Consider the following 21,552-nt stretch of genomic DNA (forward strand, 5'->3'; position numbering starts at 1 on the left):
CCTCTCGCCCTCAGATCCCTTGCAACCCGCGCACAGACGTGCGAGGCGGCCCCGGCCCCGCCGCCCAAGGATCACCCGCATGCCTGGGGCCGGCGCTCCTCACCCGGTACCGGGAGGCCTTCTTGGTACACAGACTAACCCGCCAAAATTCCAACCGGATTCCGCCCCTGCCTTGACGTCACACGCACGCGGCTGTGGGGCCGCACTGATTGGCTACGTCAGCGAACCCCGGGCCCTCGCGCAGAGCAATCGGATTGGTTTACGTCATTAGGCGCCCTCTTTGTTGGGGGCAAGGGAACTTCCTGTCGGTAGAAGCCAGACTCCTTTAGGTAAAATAGAGTATCTGGCGCCCCCTGGTGCCTGGAAGTTTAAGTCGTCCCACCCAGTATTTTTCCTGTGGTCCACAGGTCCCACTCCTGACGCTCTGGGACCGACTGTTCCTTTGTCAGCCTTGTGTCCATTCGAAATGTTTGGGCTCAGGACCAAACAGATCCGGTCCACTTTTACCCTGTCTGACCTTGGGGAAGTGACTTATCTCTCTCAGTTTCCCCTTCACCATCTGTGCAGTGAGGGAAAGGGTAGATGACATCTTTTACACTGAAACCACCATTTCCCGAGTATTTCCTGGTCCATAGATTTTTGGGACTTCTAAGGGGCGTCAGGGCTGAAGAGAACTTATCAGCAGACCATATCTTTCACAGACTTTTTTGCAGTAAAATTCAGATCTCTTTATGTATTTACATTCTAAAAAATAGTGTTTGTATATAATAATAAGAACATAGTTTCTAAATGCAGAATAACATTTAGCTTTTACATAATTTCAAGGGATTGATAGCAGAAGAGACTTTGACGGACCAAATGACCACTTTGAGTCTTCCCACCTCCCGTTTTCCTCCTTGCAGACACTATTCAGGCACTGCAGTTCCCCCACTAATAATCCTTTTGGTGTAAGATCGTATCTCTATCCACTATCTACTTTCATTGTCAGAACAATTAAAATCGACTTTAGGAAGACTGAAGATAAACAGTCCTGATGCCATCTACTTTGACTTTTTTCCTGTGTCCTCATGGAGTATTACTGCTCCATTTATGAGCGCAGCCCTATTATTTATGCCTATATTATTTAAGCCTATATTGGCTCAGGAATAGGAATAAAACCATTTCTGAGAGCTGCTAGTGTTAAAAATTCATAGTAATAGAGGAACTCTAGCAATCAAGTTGAAAAAGTGTGTTTAAATGCATCACTACATCTAGTTATTTTTAAAAAGCTTCGTCATAGATTTATTCTTAGCCATTATGCAGAAATTCCTTGACCAGTTCTGATCAGTACTCCGAAGTTCTTTTCTTCACCTTGACTTTCCAGGTCCTCTTTGCATCCAGTTCCATGCAAGGAGTCAGAAACAGAATCAATCTAAACCCGCAAACCTTCCTTAAATGAGGAATCAAGCACTTCTTATTGGAATTAGTATAGTGGTGACATTGAGAAACGAAGTGGAGGTAATTTTGAGAAACAATTATGCAAAGAGATTTTTAAAAATCCATTGAATGTGGCTTTTCCACGCCAATAGCGCTCACACAAACATTATGAACCCGCTGGACTTTCTCTAAGAAGTGTGGCAAGCACCAACCCCACAAAGTGACACAGTTCACGAAGGACAAGGATTCTCTGTATGCCCAGGGAAAGCGGTGTTATGACAGGAAGCAGAGTGGCCATCGTGGGCTAACTAACAGTGGCCATCGTGGGCTAACTACAGAAGATTGTGCTAAGGCTTGAGTGCGTTGAGCCCAGCTGCAGCTCTAAGAGAATGCTGGCTATTAAAAGATGCAAGCATTTTGAACTGGGAGGAAATAAGAAGAGAAATGGCCAAGTGATCCAGTTCTAAGTATCATGTTTTCTTTTATTATGAAGACAATAAAATCTTGAGTTTATATTTTAAAAACATCTATTGAATGTGGAGATATTAGTGAGAAGGGAGCAGAGAGGGAATGGGGAGACAGGTTTAGGATGACTGTTTCTGATTTATACAATAGGGTACTTTTTGAGGTTGTGCACTGAAGTAGGAGACAGGAAGAATGGAACAGGTTTAGGGAGAAGATAGATTTAGTTTTCTATTTCAGAATGAGAAAGGCACGGTAGCGAACCCCCAGCTTGATCTCCAGATCTGGGGTTCTAAGGAGAGGTCTGTACTCTCCTTAGAATACAAACGAAGGCCAAAAAAGAACAGCTCTGACAGGCATCAACATCTACCTAAAATGAAATCTAAAGAAAAGAGCCCATATTGCAGTGGTCCTTAACCTTTTTTTGGGCGGTAGAGGGTGTTTATCATAGAGCCCTCTAATATAGTAAAAGTGGGCCGGACACGGTGGCTCATGTCTGTAATCCCAGAACTTTGGGAGGCCGAAGCGGGCAGATTACCTGAGATCAGGAGTTTGAGACCAGCCTGGCCAACATGGTGAAAACCCATCTCTACTAAAAAATACAAAAATGAGCCAGACGTAGTGGCGCATGCCTGTGATCCCAGCTACTCGGGAGGCTGAGGCAGAAGAATCGCTTGAACCCGGGGTGGGAGGTTGCAGTGAGCCGAGATTGGCCATTGCACTCCAGCCTGGGCAACAAGAGCAAAACTCTCTCAAAAAAACAAAAAACAATAACAACAAAAAAGAGACCAAGCCGAGTCCCTCCTGCTCCCTCTAGGAGTCAGAATAGCGGCGAGGGAAACCTGGAGCAGTCCCGGAGCCTGAGCTACTGACAGGAGAGGAGAGGGCGGCGGCGGCGGTGGGAGGAGGATGGCGCCAGGTGCTGGCGCGGAGGCTGCGGAGGCGACGCCAGCGGTCCCTGCGGCGGCAGCAGCAGCAGCGGCGGCGGCGGAAGGAGCCTCCGGGTTGGTTGAACTATGGTTGCGGAACCCACGGAACACGAAGGGCAGACTGTCTAATAAACCCTTTAGGATCCTTGCTGTGTAGTTCTTACAGAATGTACAGTCCGTGTGTCCGGCTGCCCACGGTCTTTCCCACTTCCAGTGGCAGGCACTGAAGTCAGGTCTAATGGCTCTGTTCTCATAGAAATGAATGAAAAGAGGCACCTGGATCCAGGGTTGAAGCTTCCTAACGGCCTCTGGGATTATACTCTGGGGAACCCGCAGACCCAATGTCCGAGTGACTGAGGAAAATGGGTGCTAATGCATCTCATTATCTTCATTCACGTTCCCCGAGGGTAGGGGGAAATTCACAGGCCCAATAGACTTTGATAGGGACGTCATCCTTTTCTCAGCAAGGCTGTGGTTGCAAACCAAAATTGTATAGCCTTGACTGTGGCAAAGAGAAACCACAAGATAAAAAAAAAAAAAAAAAAAAAAAAAAAAAAGAGGACTTCTGGCCCTGCCACTTTAATTAAGCGTCGAAAATCTGATACGTCTGCCGATCATGCCAAGCAGATGCAAGAACTCCTCTCTGAGTGGGATGTTAGAGATGTCAATGCTTTAATGGAGGAATATGAGGGAACGCCAGCATTAAAGGAGCTTTCTCTACAAGCCAGTTTGGCTAGGCCGGAAACCCAGACATTGCAGAAAGATATGAATGATCTTTAGGAGTGTAAGTATCATACTGATGTAGATTTCATATTTCAAGAAATTTGTTATCCTGTTCATTGTGCCATTTTGGCAGCAAGGTGTCCATTTTTTAAAATGCTGCTTTCTTCCTCACCTGAGTATGGGGCAGAGATAATAATGGACATCAATACAGCTGGTATTGATATGCCCATGTTTTCTGCTTTGTTATACTACCTTTATACGGGAGAGTTTGGAATGGAGGACTCAGGGTTTCAAAATGTTGATATCCTTGTTCAGCTTAGTGAAGAATTCCCTTGATGTAGATATGCATGGACTCTTTGATTACATGTGTTCTTATGATGTCGTCCTTAGTTTTTCTTCAGACTCTGAACTGGTTGAAGCTTTTGGTGGAAATCAGAACTGTTTAGATGAAGAGCTCAAAGCCCACAAGGCTGTTATTTCTGCATGGTCCCCATTTTTTCAAAATTTATTACAAAGGAGAATACGAACTGTTGAAGAAATCACAGACAGAACTTTGAGGACTCCCACAAGAATTATATTAGATGAGTCCATTATACCAAAAAAAATACGCAAAAGTGGTATTACACTGTATGTATACCGACATGGTGGACCTCTCTGTTTTGCACTGTAGCCCCTCTGTGGGGAGTCTCAGTGAAGTTCAGGCTCTTGTTGCAGAGAAGTCAAACATGACCAGGGCAGAAGAAGCCATGGAGCTTTACCACATAGCACCATTCTTGGAATTTAACATGCTTGCACAAGGTATGAAGTTCTGGTTTTTCATTTTGATTTCTAGAATTACATATTTATCTTCCAAACTGAAAGCACAACTAGAACAGTCTATGATTTCAGTGTTTGGGATGTTACAGGGTCAGTTTTTTGAACCTTCAGGTATGACATCTGAGACAGATTGAGCATCAGTATCAATGTGGTTCTTTATTTACTATTAAAATCAAGCATTCAATACTACAAAAAAAATACATATATATAAAATGAAAGTGATGAGGGTTTTTTCCTCCTAGAAAAATGCACATGCATACACTCAAGTTTATGTACGCCCTTTCAAGGGATACGGGTGTTCTCCTGAAGCCCATCTACAGACTCCTCTCCAAATTAAGAACTTCTGGTGCAAAACGCCAGAACCCTGGGGAGCACAAACATTTGAGGGTTAAGCAGCTGAGGCAAAGAAGAGAAGCCAAAGACAGGAACCCAGTGGGAGCAGTCAGGGTAGATCAGAAAGCAGAATTGGCCCTAGCCTGAGGCAAGAGGGCACCCTGGCCCGGGCCTGCCCTTCGCAGGGCCCAGCTCTCCTCCTCTTCCAGCTGCACCCCTCCCCTCGGGATGACCAGTCCCAGGGTCAAGGGGATGTATCCATCTGAAACCTGGGCAGCTCCATGTGGTCAAAGCTCTAGGTCCTGGGACCCTGGGATGTTTTACCCAGACAGCCCTAAGCCGGCTTCAGAGACCTGTGTGGGCCTCTCTCTCTGGTTGTCATTCCAAGAAGTGGCCATTCTGTGTGGTTGGAGGGTTGAGTGAGGGAAGGGAGCTTGGACAGCAGTCTGGGGTATCCCTACAATTGGGAGAGAGGCCAGCAAAGGCCGCACAGAACTCAGTCTTGGTGTTACAGGAAAGGGGTCCCGATCCAGACCCCAACAAATGGTTCTTGGATCTTACAAAAGAAATAATTCAGGGTGAGTCCTCAGAGTAAAGTGAAAGCAAGTTTATTAAGAAAACAAAGGAATAGGCAGGGCGCTGTGGCTCATGCCTGTAATCCCAGCACTTTGGGAGTCCAAGGCGGGTGGATCACGAGGTTAGAAGTTCAAGAACAGCCTTGCCAAGGTGGTGAAACCCCATCTCTACTAAAAATACAAAAATTAGCCAGGTGCGGTGGCGGGTGCCTATAATCCCAGCTACTCAGGAGGCTGAGGCAGGAGAATCGCTTGAACCCAGTAGGCAGAGGTTCCAGTGAGCCAAGATCGCGCCACTGCACTCTAGCCAGGGCGACAGAGCAAGACTCTGTCTCAAAAATGAAAAGAATCGATATTCCATAGACAGAGCAGCCCCGAAGGCTGCTGATTGCTGATTTTTATGGTTATTTATTGATGATATGCTAAATAAGGACTGGACAATTCCTGTCTCCCCTTTTTAGACCATATAGGATAACTTCCTGATGTTGCCACGGCATTTGTAAAGTGTCCTGGTGCTGGTGGTACTGTAGCAGTGAGGACGACCAGAGGTCACTCTCGTTGCCATCTTGGTTTTGGTGGGTTTTGGCCGGCTTCTTTACTGCAACCTGTTTTATCCGTAAGGTCTTTATGACCTGTATCTTGTGCTGACCTCCCATCTCACCCTGTGACTTAGAATGCTTTCACCATCTGGGAATGCAGCCCACTAGGTCTCAGCCTTATTGTACCCAGCTCCCATTCAAGATGGAGTTGCTCTGGTTCACACACCTTTGACACTGGTAGGAAGAGACATCCACACTGAGTCATTTCAAAATCAAAAAGCAACTTGTCACGAACAAGGGATCCTTCATAAAACAGTGGATTTCATAGCAGAAACCTTGCCAGATGGCCAGAAGGGAGTGAGATAATATATTCACAGTGCAGAAGGAGACAAACTGCCAAGTAACACATACTATGTCCAGTCAAACTGTCCTTCAAAAATGAAAGAGAAATAAAGACCTTCCTAGGCAAATAAAGCTCAGGGAGTTCATCACCGCTTGATTTATCTTCAAGGGGAGAAAGGGATTCCTCTCACACCAATAATCCTAGCACTTTGGGAGGCTGAGGCGGGAGGACTGCTTGAGCCTAGAAATTTGAGACCAGCTTGAGAAGCATTGTGAGACCCCACTTCTACAAAAAAAATTCTTTTAAAAAATAGCCTGTGGTGCCCGCTACTCAGGAGGCTGACGGTTTATAAGAAATCCATTATTGTAGCAGCAAATAGCCCGGCCACTGGGCTAGGGGCACCCATGCTGCCTCTCTGTGATGTGGATTGGGTTAATGAAGACGCTTGGTTTCAAATACCTTATACCACCCTCGAGCAGAGTCCCCATGGCTCTTCTACCTTATGTTTCCCAGGCTAACACAAGAGTGTCGGCAAATGGAACGGTGCTCAGCAGGTGGAGGCACAGGACCAGGGGCCTGGGGGGGCAGCAAGGGGAAAACGAGTGGTAAAGGCCTGGTTTCCCAGGTGCTTTTGCCTGAAACCTTCATCCAGGAAGTTATGCTTTGAATGAGGGAGCTATGTTAAATGAAATAAGTCAGTTACAGAAGAAAAATACTATGTAATTCCACTTATAGGAGGTATGTAAAGTAGTGAAACTCATAGAAGCAGAAAGGAGAGTGGTGGTTGCCAGGGATTGGGGAGGGGAGAATGGGGGCTGCAGTTCAATGGGTGGAGAGTTTCATTCATGCAGGATGAAAAAGTTCTAGAGATCTGCTGAACAACAACGTGCACACAGTTAACAATACCATCCAGGATAGTCATAAACTTGTTAAGAGTGTAATCTTCAACTATGTATTTTTACCACACACAGACACAAAATTCCGAGGAGGTATAGTTAACTGGTCACATGGAACAGAGGCTTTGAAGGGATAGCAGACTAAATAAATGAGATAAGATGTGCACAGAGTTTATAAGCCATTTACCAAGCTGGAAACAACAGCCTTAATTTAAACTGTCTACATGAAATTGCCTTCATTTGTAATTCTTCCAACTATTAAACAAACGATTTGGTCACAAGCTTAGTAAGTCCATTCATTTTAGTATTTCAGAGCTGGATTGGCTGGATATTTTGACTTGAACAAAGTAAAAGGATTATGTCCAACAACTTTAAATGTGAAACCATTTGGTTTCCTTCTCTATTTAGGAGACTATAGAAATATATTTCCTCCAGTATAATATGATAAGGGAAAAAATTTACATTAGAAACCAATACAAAGAAAAGTAAAAATGTCAGAGTTACTTTAGAAATGTCTTTAACAAATATTCTCCCTGAGGTGTGATAGGGGACTCGTTTAATTGAAATTGCTGTTGAATTTGTATCATGTGTTCTCTTGGCATGAAGATATAATGAACTATTTTGATTCTTATTGATGTGTGTGTGTGTAGTCAAGTTTGTCTAGGAGAGATTCTTAGGACAAATTTAAACAAAAGAGATCTTTTAATTTTCTCTTAAATGCTTTAGTATCTCAATGCATAAATACACTGTTTACTTTTACAGCCGGTCCAGTGTTATTCACTCTTGGCATACTGTAGACTTACAAAACAAGGCAAATCCCTACCTATTCACCTTCTCAGCAAGGATGACTTCTAATTCAAACAGCACATAATGGGCTCTAGTAAAGGGATTTGCTCATATTCATAGAACTAACGAAAGATACGTGACTAAGTATTCAGCTTAAATGAAGCCAAATGAGTTTAATACAGAAAATATACATATGATGATATTAATCATATATAAACAATGTAAAAGATTCATAAACAAAATTTTATTTTGCAATCACTAATTCTTGTGATTATGAAGATATAACCTAACCTAGGAAGAAAATAGGCAGCTGTTCTTTTTAGAAATTAATTATCTACTGTACAAGCCCATACGCCTGCAGGTACAATGAAAGAATGAAGGTAACTTCTTTACACTGTGAATGGGTAAAGAGATCCAGTGAGGCCAATGTTATCTATTTCATCGATGCCAATATTTTTTCACTTATTGTGATATTAAGTAAAGGCTCACAGTGCCTATGTGAAAACTTCGGTACAATTATTATGGCTGCAATAAAACTACAACATACACACATAACCTCCAATAGATCCATTTTAAATGAAGAAACATAACAATATAGTTCATTTTTAAAAATGCTTCAAAAACATTTTTCTTGATGTAATCTGTGGTCACCTTCATTGTTCCTGCATCCCTAAAAGGTTCTTAAAATTAATCAGTGAGGTTTCTTCCATCTAACTACATGAACTTTGTCGCATGATGTCACATGCTAGCTAACTGCATGAGCAGTGCAGCTGCTGGCATCAACCAAACATAAAAAATGCTAAAGTTATTAGCAGAAGAGTGGTGGTAGGTAAGGATTTCACTTTGCAAGTTGATGGAACTCCACCAAAGGTGTTCTATGTAGAACAGGTACGTTTTCTTTTTTTTTTTCTTTGAGATGGAGTCGCGCTCTGTCACCCAGGCTGGTGTGCAGTGTCGTCGTCTCAGCTCACTGCAACCTCCACCTCCTGGGTTCAAGCGATTCTCCTGCCTCAACCTCCCGAGTAGCTGGGACTACAGGCGTGCACCACCACGCTCGGCTAATTTTTGTAATTTTGGCAGAGACAGAGTTTCACCATGTTGGCCAGGCTGGTCTCAAACTCCTGACCCCAAGTGATCTACCCCATCTCGGTCTCCCAAAGTGCTGGGATTAAAGGCATGAGCCAGCGCACCCGGACTGTTTTCTTTCTTTTAAAACAATAATAATGAGGTAAAATATTTGAGTGAAAAACAAGTAACACAGAAGGACAACTCTTCGAGGAAAAAATCTGACGTTTACCAACAGTTTTGGGGAGGTGACACATCAACACCTAAATGATGCAGTCCATCACATGAATCTGTAGCGTGTCTATGTCAGGCAGAACCTCTCCACACTTGGGGCAGGAATGAATCGGAATATTCCGCTGCTGCTGCCAGTCCCTGTCCTCAGCTCCTGTGAGTAAGCAGGAAATGAAATATCATTCCATTAGTTCCATTTTGCAGGCAGTTTTGTTTGTTTCACTTGAAGAACAGACGGTGAGTTTTAATATCAGTTCAACTTTGTATTCAATATGTAGTGGGACATGAGCCCAGGTGTTTGGTCTCTAACTGAAGTCATCATGATGCATATAGAGAGAAAAATCTCTCCAAATGATACCTGCTTCCCTATTATTTTAGGATTTCTTTTTTTTTTTTCTTCAAGACAAGAGTCTTGCTGTCATCCAGGCTGGAGTGCAGTGGCATGATCTTGGCTCACTGCAATCTCTGCCTCCCAGGTTCAAGTGATCCTCCTGCCTTGGCCTCCTGAGTAGCCGGAATTACAGGTGTGCGCCACCATGCCCAGCTAATGTTTGTATTTTTAGTAGAGATGGGGTTTTGCCATGTTGGCCAGACTGGTCTTGAACTCCTGACCTCATGATCCGCCCACCTCGGCCTCCCAAAGTGCTAGGATTACTGGCGTGAGCCACTGTGCCTGGCCTGTTTTAGGATTTTTTTTCTTTTCTTTTCTTTTCTTTTTTTTCTTGACAGATGGAGTCTTACTCTGTCTCCCAGGCTAGAGTGCAGTGGCACAATCATAGCTCACTGCAACCTCTAACTCCTGGGATCCAGTGACCCTCCTGCCTCAGCTTCCTGAATAGCTGGGACTACAGGCACATGCCACCACAGCAGGCTAGTTTTTAAAATTTTTGTAGGGATGGGATCTTACTATGTTGCCCAGGCTGGTTCTGAACTCCTGGCCTCAACTGATCCTCCCATCTCAGTCTCCCATGTACCAGGATTACAGGTGTATTGGTGCATTCTTTTAGGATTTAAACTGCATTCCAGTTTCAAGGTATGTGAAAATACATGGTTTCAGTTCTAGGTACAGGACAATGCATGTTCTAGTAAATACTAGGATATCTGAAAGAAGAAAAGGGATAAATGAGGATATAAGCAAAAGAGGGAGGGAGGCCGGGCGCGGTGGCTCAAGCCTGTAATCCCAGCACTTTGGGAGGCCGAGACGGGCGGATCACGAGGTCAGGAGATCGAGACCATCCTGGCTAACACGGTGAAATCCCCTCTCTACTAAAAAATACAAAAAACTAGCTGGGCGAGGTGGCGGGCGCCTGTAGTCCCAGCTACATGGGAGGCTGAGGCAGGAGAATGGCGTAAACCCGGGAGGCGGAGCTTGCAGTGAGCTGAGATCCGGCCACTGCACTCCAGTCCGGGCGACAGAACAAGACTCCATCTCAAAAAAAAAAAAGAGGGAGGGAATGAGGAGAAAGAAATCCACAGAGCCCAGGAGAGGTCTCCTAGAACAGAGTGTACCTTCCCAGAAGCAGAGGCAATCATCTCATTTGTTCAGCAGACACTTTTGAGTCCTCTGGGATGTATAGAGACACTGCTGTGTGCTGGGAGACAGACGTGGTGAAGAAGCCAGGCAGCAGATGTGGCAGCAGTGGCGTGGCAAGGTGTTAGGCACGAGTGTTAGCCAGGTGAGTGTTAGGTGCAAGGGCGTCCATGGGAGAAAGGGAAGGGCCCCTAGTTTAGATCTTGGTGCAGAAAGTCCTCCTAGATGAGACCGATTAACTTGAGAGGGGCCTTGAGAATGAACAGGAGTTATCTACGTAAAGTTACAAGGAGGAGTGACGGAACAATGCACCCTGTCATTTCCCCAAGTTTTGGAGTAGTACTGAGGTTCAAGCCTCAATCAGAGCATGTCTGAAATAAGCCCTGACTCTAGCTAGGTCCTGGATCCATACAAACTGCAGGAAATTATTTCTGGTTCCCAGGCATCTCTCTGTTCTGATCTTTCTGGACCAATGCAAACCATCTTGGTTTTTTGGTTTCAGCCTGGACTTTGGTTTGACCTTCAAAATGTTTGTTTTTGGAGGCAACCTTTATTTGCTTCTAAGTACATTACTTGGATGTAGTAACATGTATGAATATTTGAGATTGTGTTCAGCAGCCTTAAGAAGCATTTCTGAAGTTATATGTATTAATCATAAAGCGTGATTTCTAAAGCAGGGAGCTTTCTAATCACCCCACTGCCACAGAAGAGGGGTCAGGATCCGGGGCTGCCTCTGCTGTCTGACTCCCAGCATAAGCAGAGCCTCTTGCACATCCCGAAGGGCTCAAAAGTGTCTGCTGAATAAATGAGACCACTGCCTCTGCTTCTGAGAAGGTAACGTTCTGTTCTAGGATACCTCTCCGGGGCGGGTGGATCACCTGAGGTCAGGAGTTTGAGACCAGCCTGGCCAACATGGCGAAACCCTGTCTCAACTGAAAATACAAAATTAGCCGGGCGTGGTGGCTCATGCCTGTAATCCCAGCACTTTGGGAGGCCGACATGGGCAGATCACCTGGGGTCAGGAGTTTGAGACCAGCCTGGCCAACATGGTGAAACCCTGTCTCTACTAAAAATACCAAAATTAGTCAGGTGTGGTGGCGTGCACCTGTAATCCCAGTTACTTGGGAGGCTGAGGCAGGAAAATCACTAGAATCCGGGAGGTGGAGGTTGCAGTGATCCATGATGATGCTGCACTCCAGCCTGGGCAAGAGAGTAGGACCCTGTCTCAAAATAAAAATAGAAATAAAAATAAAGTACTTAAATATCTACCTAGAACACAAAAACACCTATAAAACAGCAGATTGGGGCCAGGCACGGTGGCTCAAGCCTGTAGTCCCAGCACTTTGGGAGGCTGAGACGGGCGGATCACGAGGTCAGGAGATTGAGACCATCCTGGCTAACACGGTGAAACCCCGTCTCTACTAAAAAATACAAAAAACTAGCCGGGCGAGGTGGCGGGCGCCTGTAGTCCCAGCTACTCGGGAGGCTGAGGCAGGAGAATGGCATAAACCTGGGAGGCGGAGCTTGCAGTGAGCTGAGATCCGGCCACTGCACTCCAGCCTGGGCGACAGACCCAGACTCCGTCTCAAAAAAAAACAACAGCAGATTGGTACCAACATAGAGGAATAAAGTACTTTGGAAGTTCAAAATGGAAACAGTTCACGGAGATGGAGTTTGAAATAGATTTTAAAGATGGGGTAAGAAGTCACCAGAAAGAGACGGGAGGAAGACAGGAATACGCATAAGAAAAGGGTGTCTATGTGAAGGGCACTAATACAAGCAAATACAGGCTCTTGGGACACGTTCAAGGGGATGATTCAGTCTGGCTAATATCTGTAAGAGAACAGAGGGAGACACGGTTTAAAAGTGTGGCTGCAGGCCGGGCACAGCGGCTCGCGCCTGTAATCCCGGTACTTTGGGAGGCCGAGGCAGGCAGATCAGTTGAGGTCAGGAATTCGAGACCAGCCTGGCCAACACGGTGAAACCCCATCTCTATTAAAAATACAAAAATTAGCAGGGTGTGGCAGCGCACACCTGTAATTCCAGCCACTCAGGAGGCTGAGGAAGGAGAATTGCTTGAACCCAGGAAGCAGAGGTTGCAGTGAGCTGAGATCTCGCGACTGCACTCCAGCCTGGACAACACAGCGAGATTCTGTCTCAAAAAAAAAAAAAAAAAAAAAAAAAAGAAAAAGAAAAAGTGTGGCTGTGCCAGGCACCCTCTGGCAGGGTGAAGGGTCTGGTCGGGATTTGGTGGGTAATGGATGGAGACAGGAGAGCTGTGGAAATTAGACTCACGGGTGCTGTATTTTTGGTGCCTTGATTTGGAATCCATTGTAGAGAATGAAGTGGAAGTTTTCTTCGAGCATCTTTTTCATAGGATAGCTATTTCCTGGAAAGCCAGGATCACACAGGACTTACCTCTTTGAACAAGGTAAGCCTGTGGGTCGGGGTCACTTGTTCTCGCCCCATGACGACTCTGCATCTCCATCAAGGACTGCCTGCCGGGATGAAAAGCAACACGACGTGTGGTGTTCTACAACCCCGAAACATGACAATGCTGAGCAGACAGTCAACAGAAGTAGGGGAAAAAAGACTCAAACTACACTGCCAAGGTTCATAAAAACCAGACTAATTCTAGTTTTAAATGCTATTGGCACTAGGAGACTACGTTGTGGAAGTAAATAATTACGGTTAAAAATATCAGGAAATAACCCAGCTGTCATCAATAGGAAACAGATTAGAAAGAAGTGGCATACTTATGAATCAAAATACAGCAATGAAGTATAATAAATTACATCCGCACATATCAACAGAGAGCTCAAAATCACAATATTATGTAAAGTAGGTTGGAGAACAATACCTATAGTGATCATTTTGTAACTTAAACACAGAGAAATCAATATTATCTGGTTTTGAGATGAGATTTAGGGGTGTGTGTATGCGTGATATGTAAAAGTATAAAACAGATGGGGAAGCTACCCACCAAATTCCTAACAGCACAAGGTAAAGGAAGAAAGGAATATAATGATGGATGGGGAACAAAGGAGACTTCAACTCTATCTACAATTCCCTTTTTCCTTTAGTAAAAAAATACTTGGAGCAAATACAAGCAGCTGTCAATGCAGGATGGAGTACATAGTAAAGTCTGTTATTTTATTCTCTGTATTTTGCTGTGTTTTATAACTTTCTCAAAATAAATTTCTAAAAGTCAGAAGTAATTTTTGGCAGTATTTTTTAAAGTATATTCAGGAATTTAAAGTGCTATGAATATTTTATCCATGACAATGGCAAGATAAGCTCATCAGGACACTCGACATTATTGTTACAAGTGCATGATGGCACGCACTTGCAGTTCCAGCTACTCGGGAGGCTGAGGCATGAGGATCACCTGAGTCCAGGAAGCTGAGGCTGCAGTGAACCAAGATCATGCCACTGCACTCCAGCCTGGGTGACAGGAGTGAGACCCTGCCTCAAAAAACAAAACAACATTTTAAAAATCAAAATCCTTGCTTATCTAAAAGCAAGGAGCTTGATCAAGCTCCCACAAGTCTCTGTCAAGCTTTCCTGTAAGACAAACTAAGTGTTGGGAACATGGTCACATGAAGCATAAGTGAAGCAATTATTATTTATTTTTCAGACAGGGGACTCGCTCTGTCACCCAGGCTGGAGTGCAGTGGCGCGAACACAGCTCATTGCAGCCTCAACTGACGCCGAGCTATTCTTATAGTTCAAATCGGGAGTGTCTTTAGACAGGCACCCCTTCTCCAGCCATGCTGATGTGAGCTCTGGGTCCTCCTCTGTCTTTTCCTTACCTGCCTCCATCTTCGAAAGCATCATTCTCTTTCAGCAAAACTGCCAGCTGCAATGCCAGTTGCTCCTTTTCCTCATGAATTTTCTCTCTTGCTGCTCTTTCAGCATGAAAATCAGAACAGTAAACTTCCATCTGTTAGAGGAAAAAAAGATACAGAAGTTAGTACCCAGAAGAATGCAGATTCTCTATAGTGTTTATGCCATGAGGCGGTAGTGCTGTATCCTTATTGAACAATAGCGCTTGTGAATCACTGATGCATCATCCTGTGAGAAAACAGTATAATGACCATGACTTTCCAGGTACATTCCAATAGCAGATACAAACTGTGTTTGTGTGTGTGCTTTAAACAACAAAATCCCGCAACTGTACTGATATAGGTAGTTTAAATACTGTAGGTATCATTAATTCAGCAAAATTATCTGGACTTTTAGATAATAAACAACTCAGGATCAACTTAATACAATAAATGGCTTATTCATTCTGCCAGGTGTATTTATGAAGGCTGGTCTTAAGCTAAATTTAAAAGAATAATCATCACAAATAGATGCTATTTATTAAATTCCAAACATGTGTGAGGTCCTATGTTGGGTGCTTTACATTTACTCTCTTACTTTACCTTAAGAAAAATCCTGAGAATATAGAATTGCTATCCCCATTTTACAAACTTAATGGCTTTTCATCTTGGGAAAATTTGTTAAGTGGCCAAATCAGCATTTGAACCTGACAGAAGACCATTTCCCATGGACTTTTCCACATTCAATCCACGTCCCTGTGTGTCACCAGCCTCCTAAGATGGCTACAGTGATCCTTGCCTCTTGGTATTCATCACCTTGTATGTTTCCCTCTCACAGTGAATAAGGCCAACCTGTGTAACCTCTAGCATACTGCAGAAGTGATGGTGTACGGCTTCTGAGACTAGGTCACAAAAGACACTGTCACTCCTTGCTCTCTGGTGGATCACTTGCTTTGGGGGAAGCTAGCTGCCATGACATGAGGGCACCCAAGCATCCCTCTGGAGGGGACCACATGGTGAGGAACTGAGGCCTCTTGCTGACAGCCTGGGCAACATGGCAAAACCTCATCTCTACTAAAAATACAAAAAATTAGCTGGGCATGATGGCATGCACTTGTAGTTCCAGCTACTCAGGAGGCTGAGGCATGAGGATCCCCTGAGCCCAGGAAATTCAGGCTGCAGTGAAGCGCGATCATGCAACTGCACTCCAGCCTGGGTGACAGGAGTGCGACCCTGTCTCAAAACAAAACAAAACAACACATTTTAAAAATCAAATAATTATTTTAAAATCATAAATAACAAAACACTTGATAGTGTTTTAATATTTAGTGATGTCAGCTAACTGAGTGAACTGTTCCATTGGTATTGGAATTTAATACTAATTTTTAACTTTCTATGTTTAAAATTTGCTTTTCAAATTTGCTGGTTCTGAGATATAAATTATTATCCATTATTTTAAAAGTAGAATTAATAAAAATCTAAATATTCTATCAAAACTATAGTTACTTAAAAGTGTGTAATAAAGAGATCGTTTTAAGGGATTTCCTGTCAATTGTGAGTGGTTCAGCATCTCACAGTGTTGGTGACGGATCACGGGTGTTTCGGAGTATGACTTAAATTCGATTTAGTCTCACTTCTATCACTTAACTAGCTTTGAGCCAGTAAGAAAAGAGTCTTTGTTTTGTCCATTCCTATATCCCCGGCAGCAAGAACAGTGTTTGACATATTATAAGTGCTCAAAAAAGGAGTTATTGGGCCGGGCGCGGTGGCTCAGGCCTGTAATCCCAGCACTTTGGGAGGCCGAGACGGGCGGATCACGAGGTCAGGAGATCGAGATCATCCTGGCTAACACGGTGAAACCCCATCTCTACTAAAAAAAATACAAAAAATTAGCCGGGCGAGGGGGCGGGCGCCTGTAGTCCCAGCTACTTGGGAGGCTGAGGCAGGAGAATGGTGTGAACCCAGGAGGCGGAGCTTGCAGTGAGCCGAGATCGCGCCACTGCACTCCGGCCTGGGCGACTGAGCGAGACTCCATCTCAAAAAAAAAAAAAAAAGGAGTTATTGAATGAATGAGCAAGAGTATCCATCAAGAGAAAACAAATGTCTATGTCTAAAATGGGCGAAAATACAGGACTGCAGCAGAGTGGAAGAACCCCATAACGTGAGTTACCTACACAAGGAAATGCTCTGAAGAGCTGAGGCTCTATTCAAGCTGTAAGTGCCAGTCAACTGCCGGCATTCCACAGGGGTCAGCTACTCTGGGTAGTTGGTGATAATGAGTCTATACGTAGGGAATAACAAACTGCTGACATTAGTATATCAAAAACTAACATGTTCACCTTCATCAGATTGGCCAAGGTTTTTAAAATAACACAAGAATCTGAGGACATAGGAGTGCTTATCTTTTGGTGAGAGTATAACTTTGGTTAGGCATTTGTGGAAGACAGCTTGGTAATATTTATTGAACTGGAAGATGGACCTAACTTATGATCCAGCCATTCAACTTGATGCTGGCAGGGCACAGTGGTTCACGCTTGTAATCCCAGCACTTTGGGAGGCTGAGGCGGGCGGATCATGAGGTCAAGTGTTCGAGACCATCCTGGCCAACATGGTGAAACCCCGTCTCTACTAAAAATACAAAAACTAGCCGGGCGAGGTGGCGGGCGCCTGTAGTCCCAGCTACTCGGGAGGTTGAGGCAGCAGAATGGCTTGAACCTGGGAGGTGGAGGTTGCAGTGAGCCGAGATCGCGCCACTGCACTCCAGCCTGGTGACAGAGCTAGACTCTGTCTCAAAAAAAAAAAAAAAAAGTTTGATGCTTTATAATAAGACAGCATGGTACCAGAGCAAAGATATATGAGTAGAGCAATAAAAGAGAACACAATCCAGAAACAGACTCATGCACATGCTGACACAAGTTATGATGAAGAGGGCAGCAGAGCACTTAAGATGGCTTAAATGGTTCCAAGTTAACTGGATATTCATATAGGAAAAAAATAAATATTTACCCTTACCTCACTTTCTATATACAAGAGCCAATTTCAAATGGTTTGTACATCTTAATGTAAAAGGTAAAACAACGAATTTTTTAGAAGACAACAGAGGGAGTATCTTCCTGGCCTTGGGGTAATAAAAGTTTCTTAAACAGGACACAAAAAGTACTAATCATAAATGAGAAGGCTGATATACTGGACTACCTTAAAACTAAGAACTTTCGTTCCTCAAAGAACACCTTTAGGAGAGTGAAAAGGCAAAAATAACTGACAAGGGCTTATATGTGCAGTATACACAGAAGTCATTACATTTTTTTAAAAAGCCAGGCCAGGCGCAGTGGCTCATGCCTGTAATCCCAGCACTCTGGGAGGTGGAAGTGGGCAGATCACCTGAGGTCGGGAGTTTGAGACCAGCCTCGCCAACGTGGTGAAACCCCATCTCTATTAAAAATATAAAAATTAGCTAGGAATATTGGCACGTGCCTGTAGTCCCAGCTACATGGGAGGCTGAGGCAGGAAAATCGCCTGAACCCAGGAGGCAGAGGTTGCAGCGCGCCGAGATCACACCACTGCACTTCAGCCTGGGCGACAGAGCAAGACTCTGTCTCAAAAACTGAACCAAAAAAAAAAAAAAAAAAGGCAGGCTTGATCAGGCACTTCACAAAAGAGGATACTCGAAGGCCAAAAACACTTGAAAAAGGACTCATTCCCATTAGTCATCAGGGAAATGCAAATTAAATGAGATACCACTACATACCCTCTAGAGTGGTTAAAGGAAAATGACCGATAATAGAAGTGTTGGTAAGATGCAGAGCCATGAAAACTCTGTCGATGGGAGTGAAAACTGGCCCAGTCACTTTGGGAAATGGTTTGGCATTACCTGTTAAAAGTGAATGACAAGGCCGGGCACAGTGGCTCGCGTCTGTAATCCCAGCACTTTGGGAGGCCAAGGCGGGTGGATCACCTGAGGTTGGGAGTTCGAGACCAGCCTGACCAACATGGAGAAACCCCGTCTCTACTAAAAACACAAAATTAGTTGGGCCTGGTGGCACATGCCTATAATCCCAGCTACTAGGGAGGCTGAGGCAGGAGAATTGCTTGAACCTGGGAGCCGGAGGTTGCGGTGAGCCGAGATCCCACCATTGCACTCCAGCCTGGGCAACAAGAGTGAAACTCCACCTCAAAAAAAAAAAGTGAATAACATGCAGAGCCTATGATCCAGTGACTCCACTCCTAGGTGTGTAGCCAACAGAAATATAAAATATCCACATGTGAACAGAGCAACATGCACAGGAATGTCTTAGCAACATCAATCATAATGCCACAGACTGGAAAGAATCCAACTACCTACTAAATGCAGAACGGATAAGATCCACTGAACACTTTCCAAATGTTTCCATTTTAAAGTTGTAATACATTCATGGGTGAAAAAAATAAAAAATAGAAAATTACAAACATTCTAAACACCATCACTTTCCCATGCGAGAATACAGTCAGGGCTGGCCTCGCTCAGCTGGGGTTTCAGAAGGTGCCTCACCTGAGCCCTGAGGACGGTCATGGTTTCCAGGTCCTCCTCCTGCTTGGCGATAGTCTGCTTCATCTCATCCATTTGCAGCTGTTTGGAAGCCAGAGCCTTCTCTGCCAGTTCCAGTTTTTCACTCAGTTCCTTTAGCACTGCCCTGTCCACTTTTTCTGACTGAAAAAGAAACACTGATTCTAGGAATGGTTTTGAAATACTTCTGCCTATTTCAGTAAAATATTAGAAAAAGGTTTATTTTTTTAATTATCAGCTCTGGCCGGGTGTAGTGGCTTATGCCTGGAATTGAGAGGCTGGAGCGGGAGGATCTTTGAGCCCAGGAGTATGAGACAAGCCTGGGCAACATAGTAAGATCTGTCTCTACGGCGGGAAAAAAAATGTATCAGCTCTAACTAGTCTGTTAATCAGCAATGCTAACTTATTCAGAAAGTTGTACTTAAGTTGTGGTTTACAAATAATGAGTTCCTGAACCAAGAAGATAACACTAAAATCAGGGATACAGTAACAAACTCCAATCTTGATAAGGCTGTGACTTGTTGATATTGTTATTTTTCCACTTGTTACTCTTTCTGCCTGAAGTCAGTGGAAAACAAGAAACATGTTTTACATTTAAAATTATTAGGTCAAAGAGAGGAACACTACTCTATTAAATAAATAAGTGACAAACTGCTGGGCACGATGGCTCACACCTATAATTACAGCACTTTGGGAGGCTCAGGCACGTGGACTGCCTAAGCTCAGGAGTTCAAAACCATTCTGGGCAACATGGCGAAACTCCCTCTCTAAAATAAAATAAATGAAAAACAAAGAGTATATTTACAAGGCTAAAAATTCAGAGATTCCTTCTAATTCTCAAGCTTCTGTGATCTCTAAACTATCACACCATGCTGGCATTATCACTAATTTATTTATTTAATTTTTTTCTTTTTTTAGAGACAGGTTCTCACTCTGTCCCAAAGGCTGGAGGGCAGTTGCGTGATCACAGCTCACTGCAGCCTTGACCTCCCAGGCTCAAGTGATCCTCCTGCCTCGGCCTTCCAAGGAGCTGGGACCACAGGCATGAACATCACACTTGGTTAACTCTATTTTTTGTAGAGGTAGAGCCTCCCTGTTACCCAGGCTGGTCTCAGACTCCTGGGTTCAAATGATCCCCCAGCCTTGGCCTCCCAAAGTGCCAGGATAACAGGCATGAGCTACCACACCTGGCACCACTATTATGAATTTAAACTGCAGGCTGATGATTCCAGGGTCCCAAATTTACTGACAGCAGGCACGCTGGCCTTGCATAGTTCCACAAAACAGATGGCCCTTCCTACCCAGAGGAGCCCATGCTCTTAGCTCTCCTACAAACCTACCCTTAGAAACACTAAGTGCTTAATCCCTGACCATAGGACGTTAACACTGTCTTTGTACACTGTAAAGCACATTACACATAAGTGGAACATCAGAAGGTATAAACCCTAGATGCAAGAAATAATGATACACTGGAAAACAACCTTTGAAACCAGACTTAGTGAAGGATTCATGCAAGTATTTTATATACAAAATCTTTAAGAGTTTCTGTTCATTACTAGGCTATGGAAATAATTTTTTGCGGTGAATACCTCTTTTCTTGTTAGCTCCTCAATCGTTTTCAATGCATGATTATGTTCTTGAAGAAGCTTGTTGTGTGTCAACTGTAGCATGGCTAATTTGGACCTATTAAAAAAGATATTAAAAAATGGAATCCTCAGGAAAATGTCAGAGAAACGTGTAGTTTTGCCTCCCAACCTTCTGAACACTCGAGTAGAAAAATCTTCTCGCCTACCTTTATCATCCCACCACCTACTAGCATTTCTTACTCTCAAAAAAAAATATTTTCTGAAAAATCAAGACAGAGTGCAAACAATCAGCATAATTTTATTATGGCAAAACTTTTAAGCTTTATCGCCTCTGAGAAGTGTCCTAGGACTCCTTCAGATAAATGAAAAATAAATTTTTAAAAATTGATTCTCAAATCCGAATTCCAATCCGTATAAAAAGGCAATTCTCCCTCCTCTACCCCATCGCCGCCCTTCTGACTTGGCATACTCACTTTTCATCCTCCGTTTTAGCCTGTTCCATTTTGATTTCTGAGAGCATGCTTTCCACTTGTAGCTCTAACTTTTTGTTAGTATAAACAAGCTCTTGCTTTTCATTCAACTCTGATGGAGTTGCAGAATTTTTCCTTTCAAGGGCCTGACACCTAAGAAAGATCAAGGTTTCATGAGGATAAACAATGCTCCTTTCTGACTCAGTGGCTTTTAAACAAATCCCAAGGTTATGTACAATACAAGAATTTTAGGGCTGTAGGGTTTATGAATGCAAAATAAAATACATAATCCTCCTTGCTTCTTTACTAGACCTGACCATATTTCTGAACCCTTACGCCTAAACATCAAAAAGTACATACAGATCTAAGCTCACACGCAGTACTTCCTCTTTGAATAATTGTTTTAACTAGTCATACAGATACATCTTCAGTATTTACACACAGACCACAGTAGTAATTAGCTAAAGGTGCTTCTCATGTAGTG

The 21,552-nt window shown here is 43.8% G+C and overlaps 2 protein-coding genes and 1 pseudogene across 5 annotated transcripts in view; 1 reads left to right on the forward strand and 2 right to left on the reverse strand.

The window, feature by feature from the left end:
- Positions 1–152, reverse strand: part of MCM10 (minichromosome maintenance 10 replication initiation factor) — a 53,954-nt gene extending 53,802 nt beyond the window's left edge. For both annotated transcript variants that reach the window (XM_033208312.1, XM_033208313.1), the window contains exon 1: positions 104–152. The gene's annotated coding sequence lies outside the window, so the exon portion shown is untranslated. The remainder of the gene's footprint in view (positions 1–103) is intronic.
- Positions 153–3,052: 2,900 nt separating this feature from the next.
- Positions 3,053–6,803, forward strand: LOC117082795 (annotated as a pseudogene).
- Positions 6,804–7,715: 912 nt separating this feature from the next.
- The window catches only part of OPTN (optineurin), a 38,037-nt gene continuing 24,200 nt past the window's right edge, over positions 7,716–21,552 (reverse strand). For all 3 annotated transcript variants that reach the window (XM_033208315.1, XM_033208314.1, XM_033208316.1), the window contains 6 exons: positions 21,072–21,221; positions 20,602–20,695; positions 18,998–19,156; positions 14,458–14,588; positions 13,064–13,143; positions 7,716–9,268 (listed from right to left, as the gene is read on the reverse strand). In XM_033208315.1, the coding sequence (XP_033064206.1) occupies positions 9,147–9,268; positions 13,064–13,143; positions 14,458–14,588; positions 18,998–19,156; positions 20,602–20,695; positions 21,072–21,221 (736 nt within the window). In that variant the 3' untranslated portion in view covers positions 7,716–9,146. The remainder of the gene's footprint in view (positions 9,269–13,063; positions 13,144–14,457; positions 14,589–18,997; positions 19,157–20,601; positions 20,696–21,071; positions 21,222–21,552) is intronic.

Source organism: Trachypithecus francoisi, unplaced genomic scaffold (genome assembly GCF_009764315.1).
Source record: "Trachypithecus francoisi isolate TF-2019V2 unplaced genomic scaffold, Tfra_2.0 Lachesis_group9, whole genome shotgun sequence".
In the NCBI taxonomy this organism is placed as follows: domain Eukaryota; kingdom Metazoa; phylum Chordata; class Mammalia; order Primates; family Cercopithecidae; genus Trachypithecus; species Trachypithecus francoisi.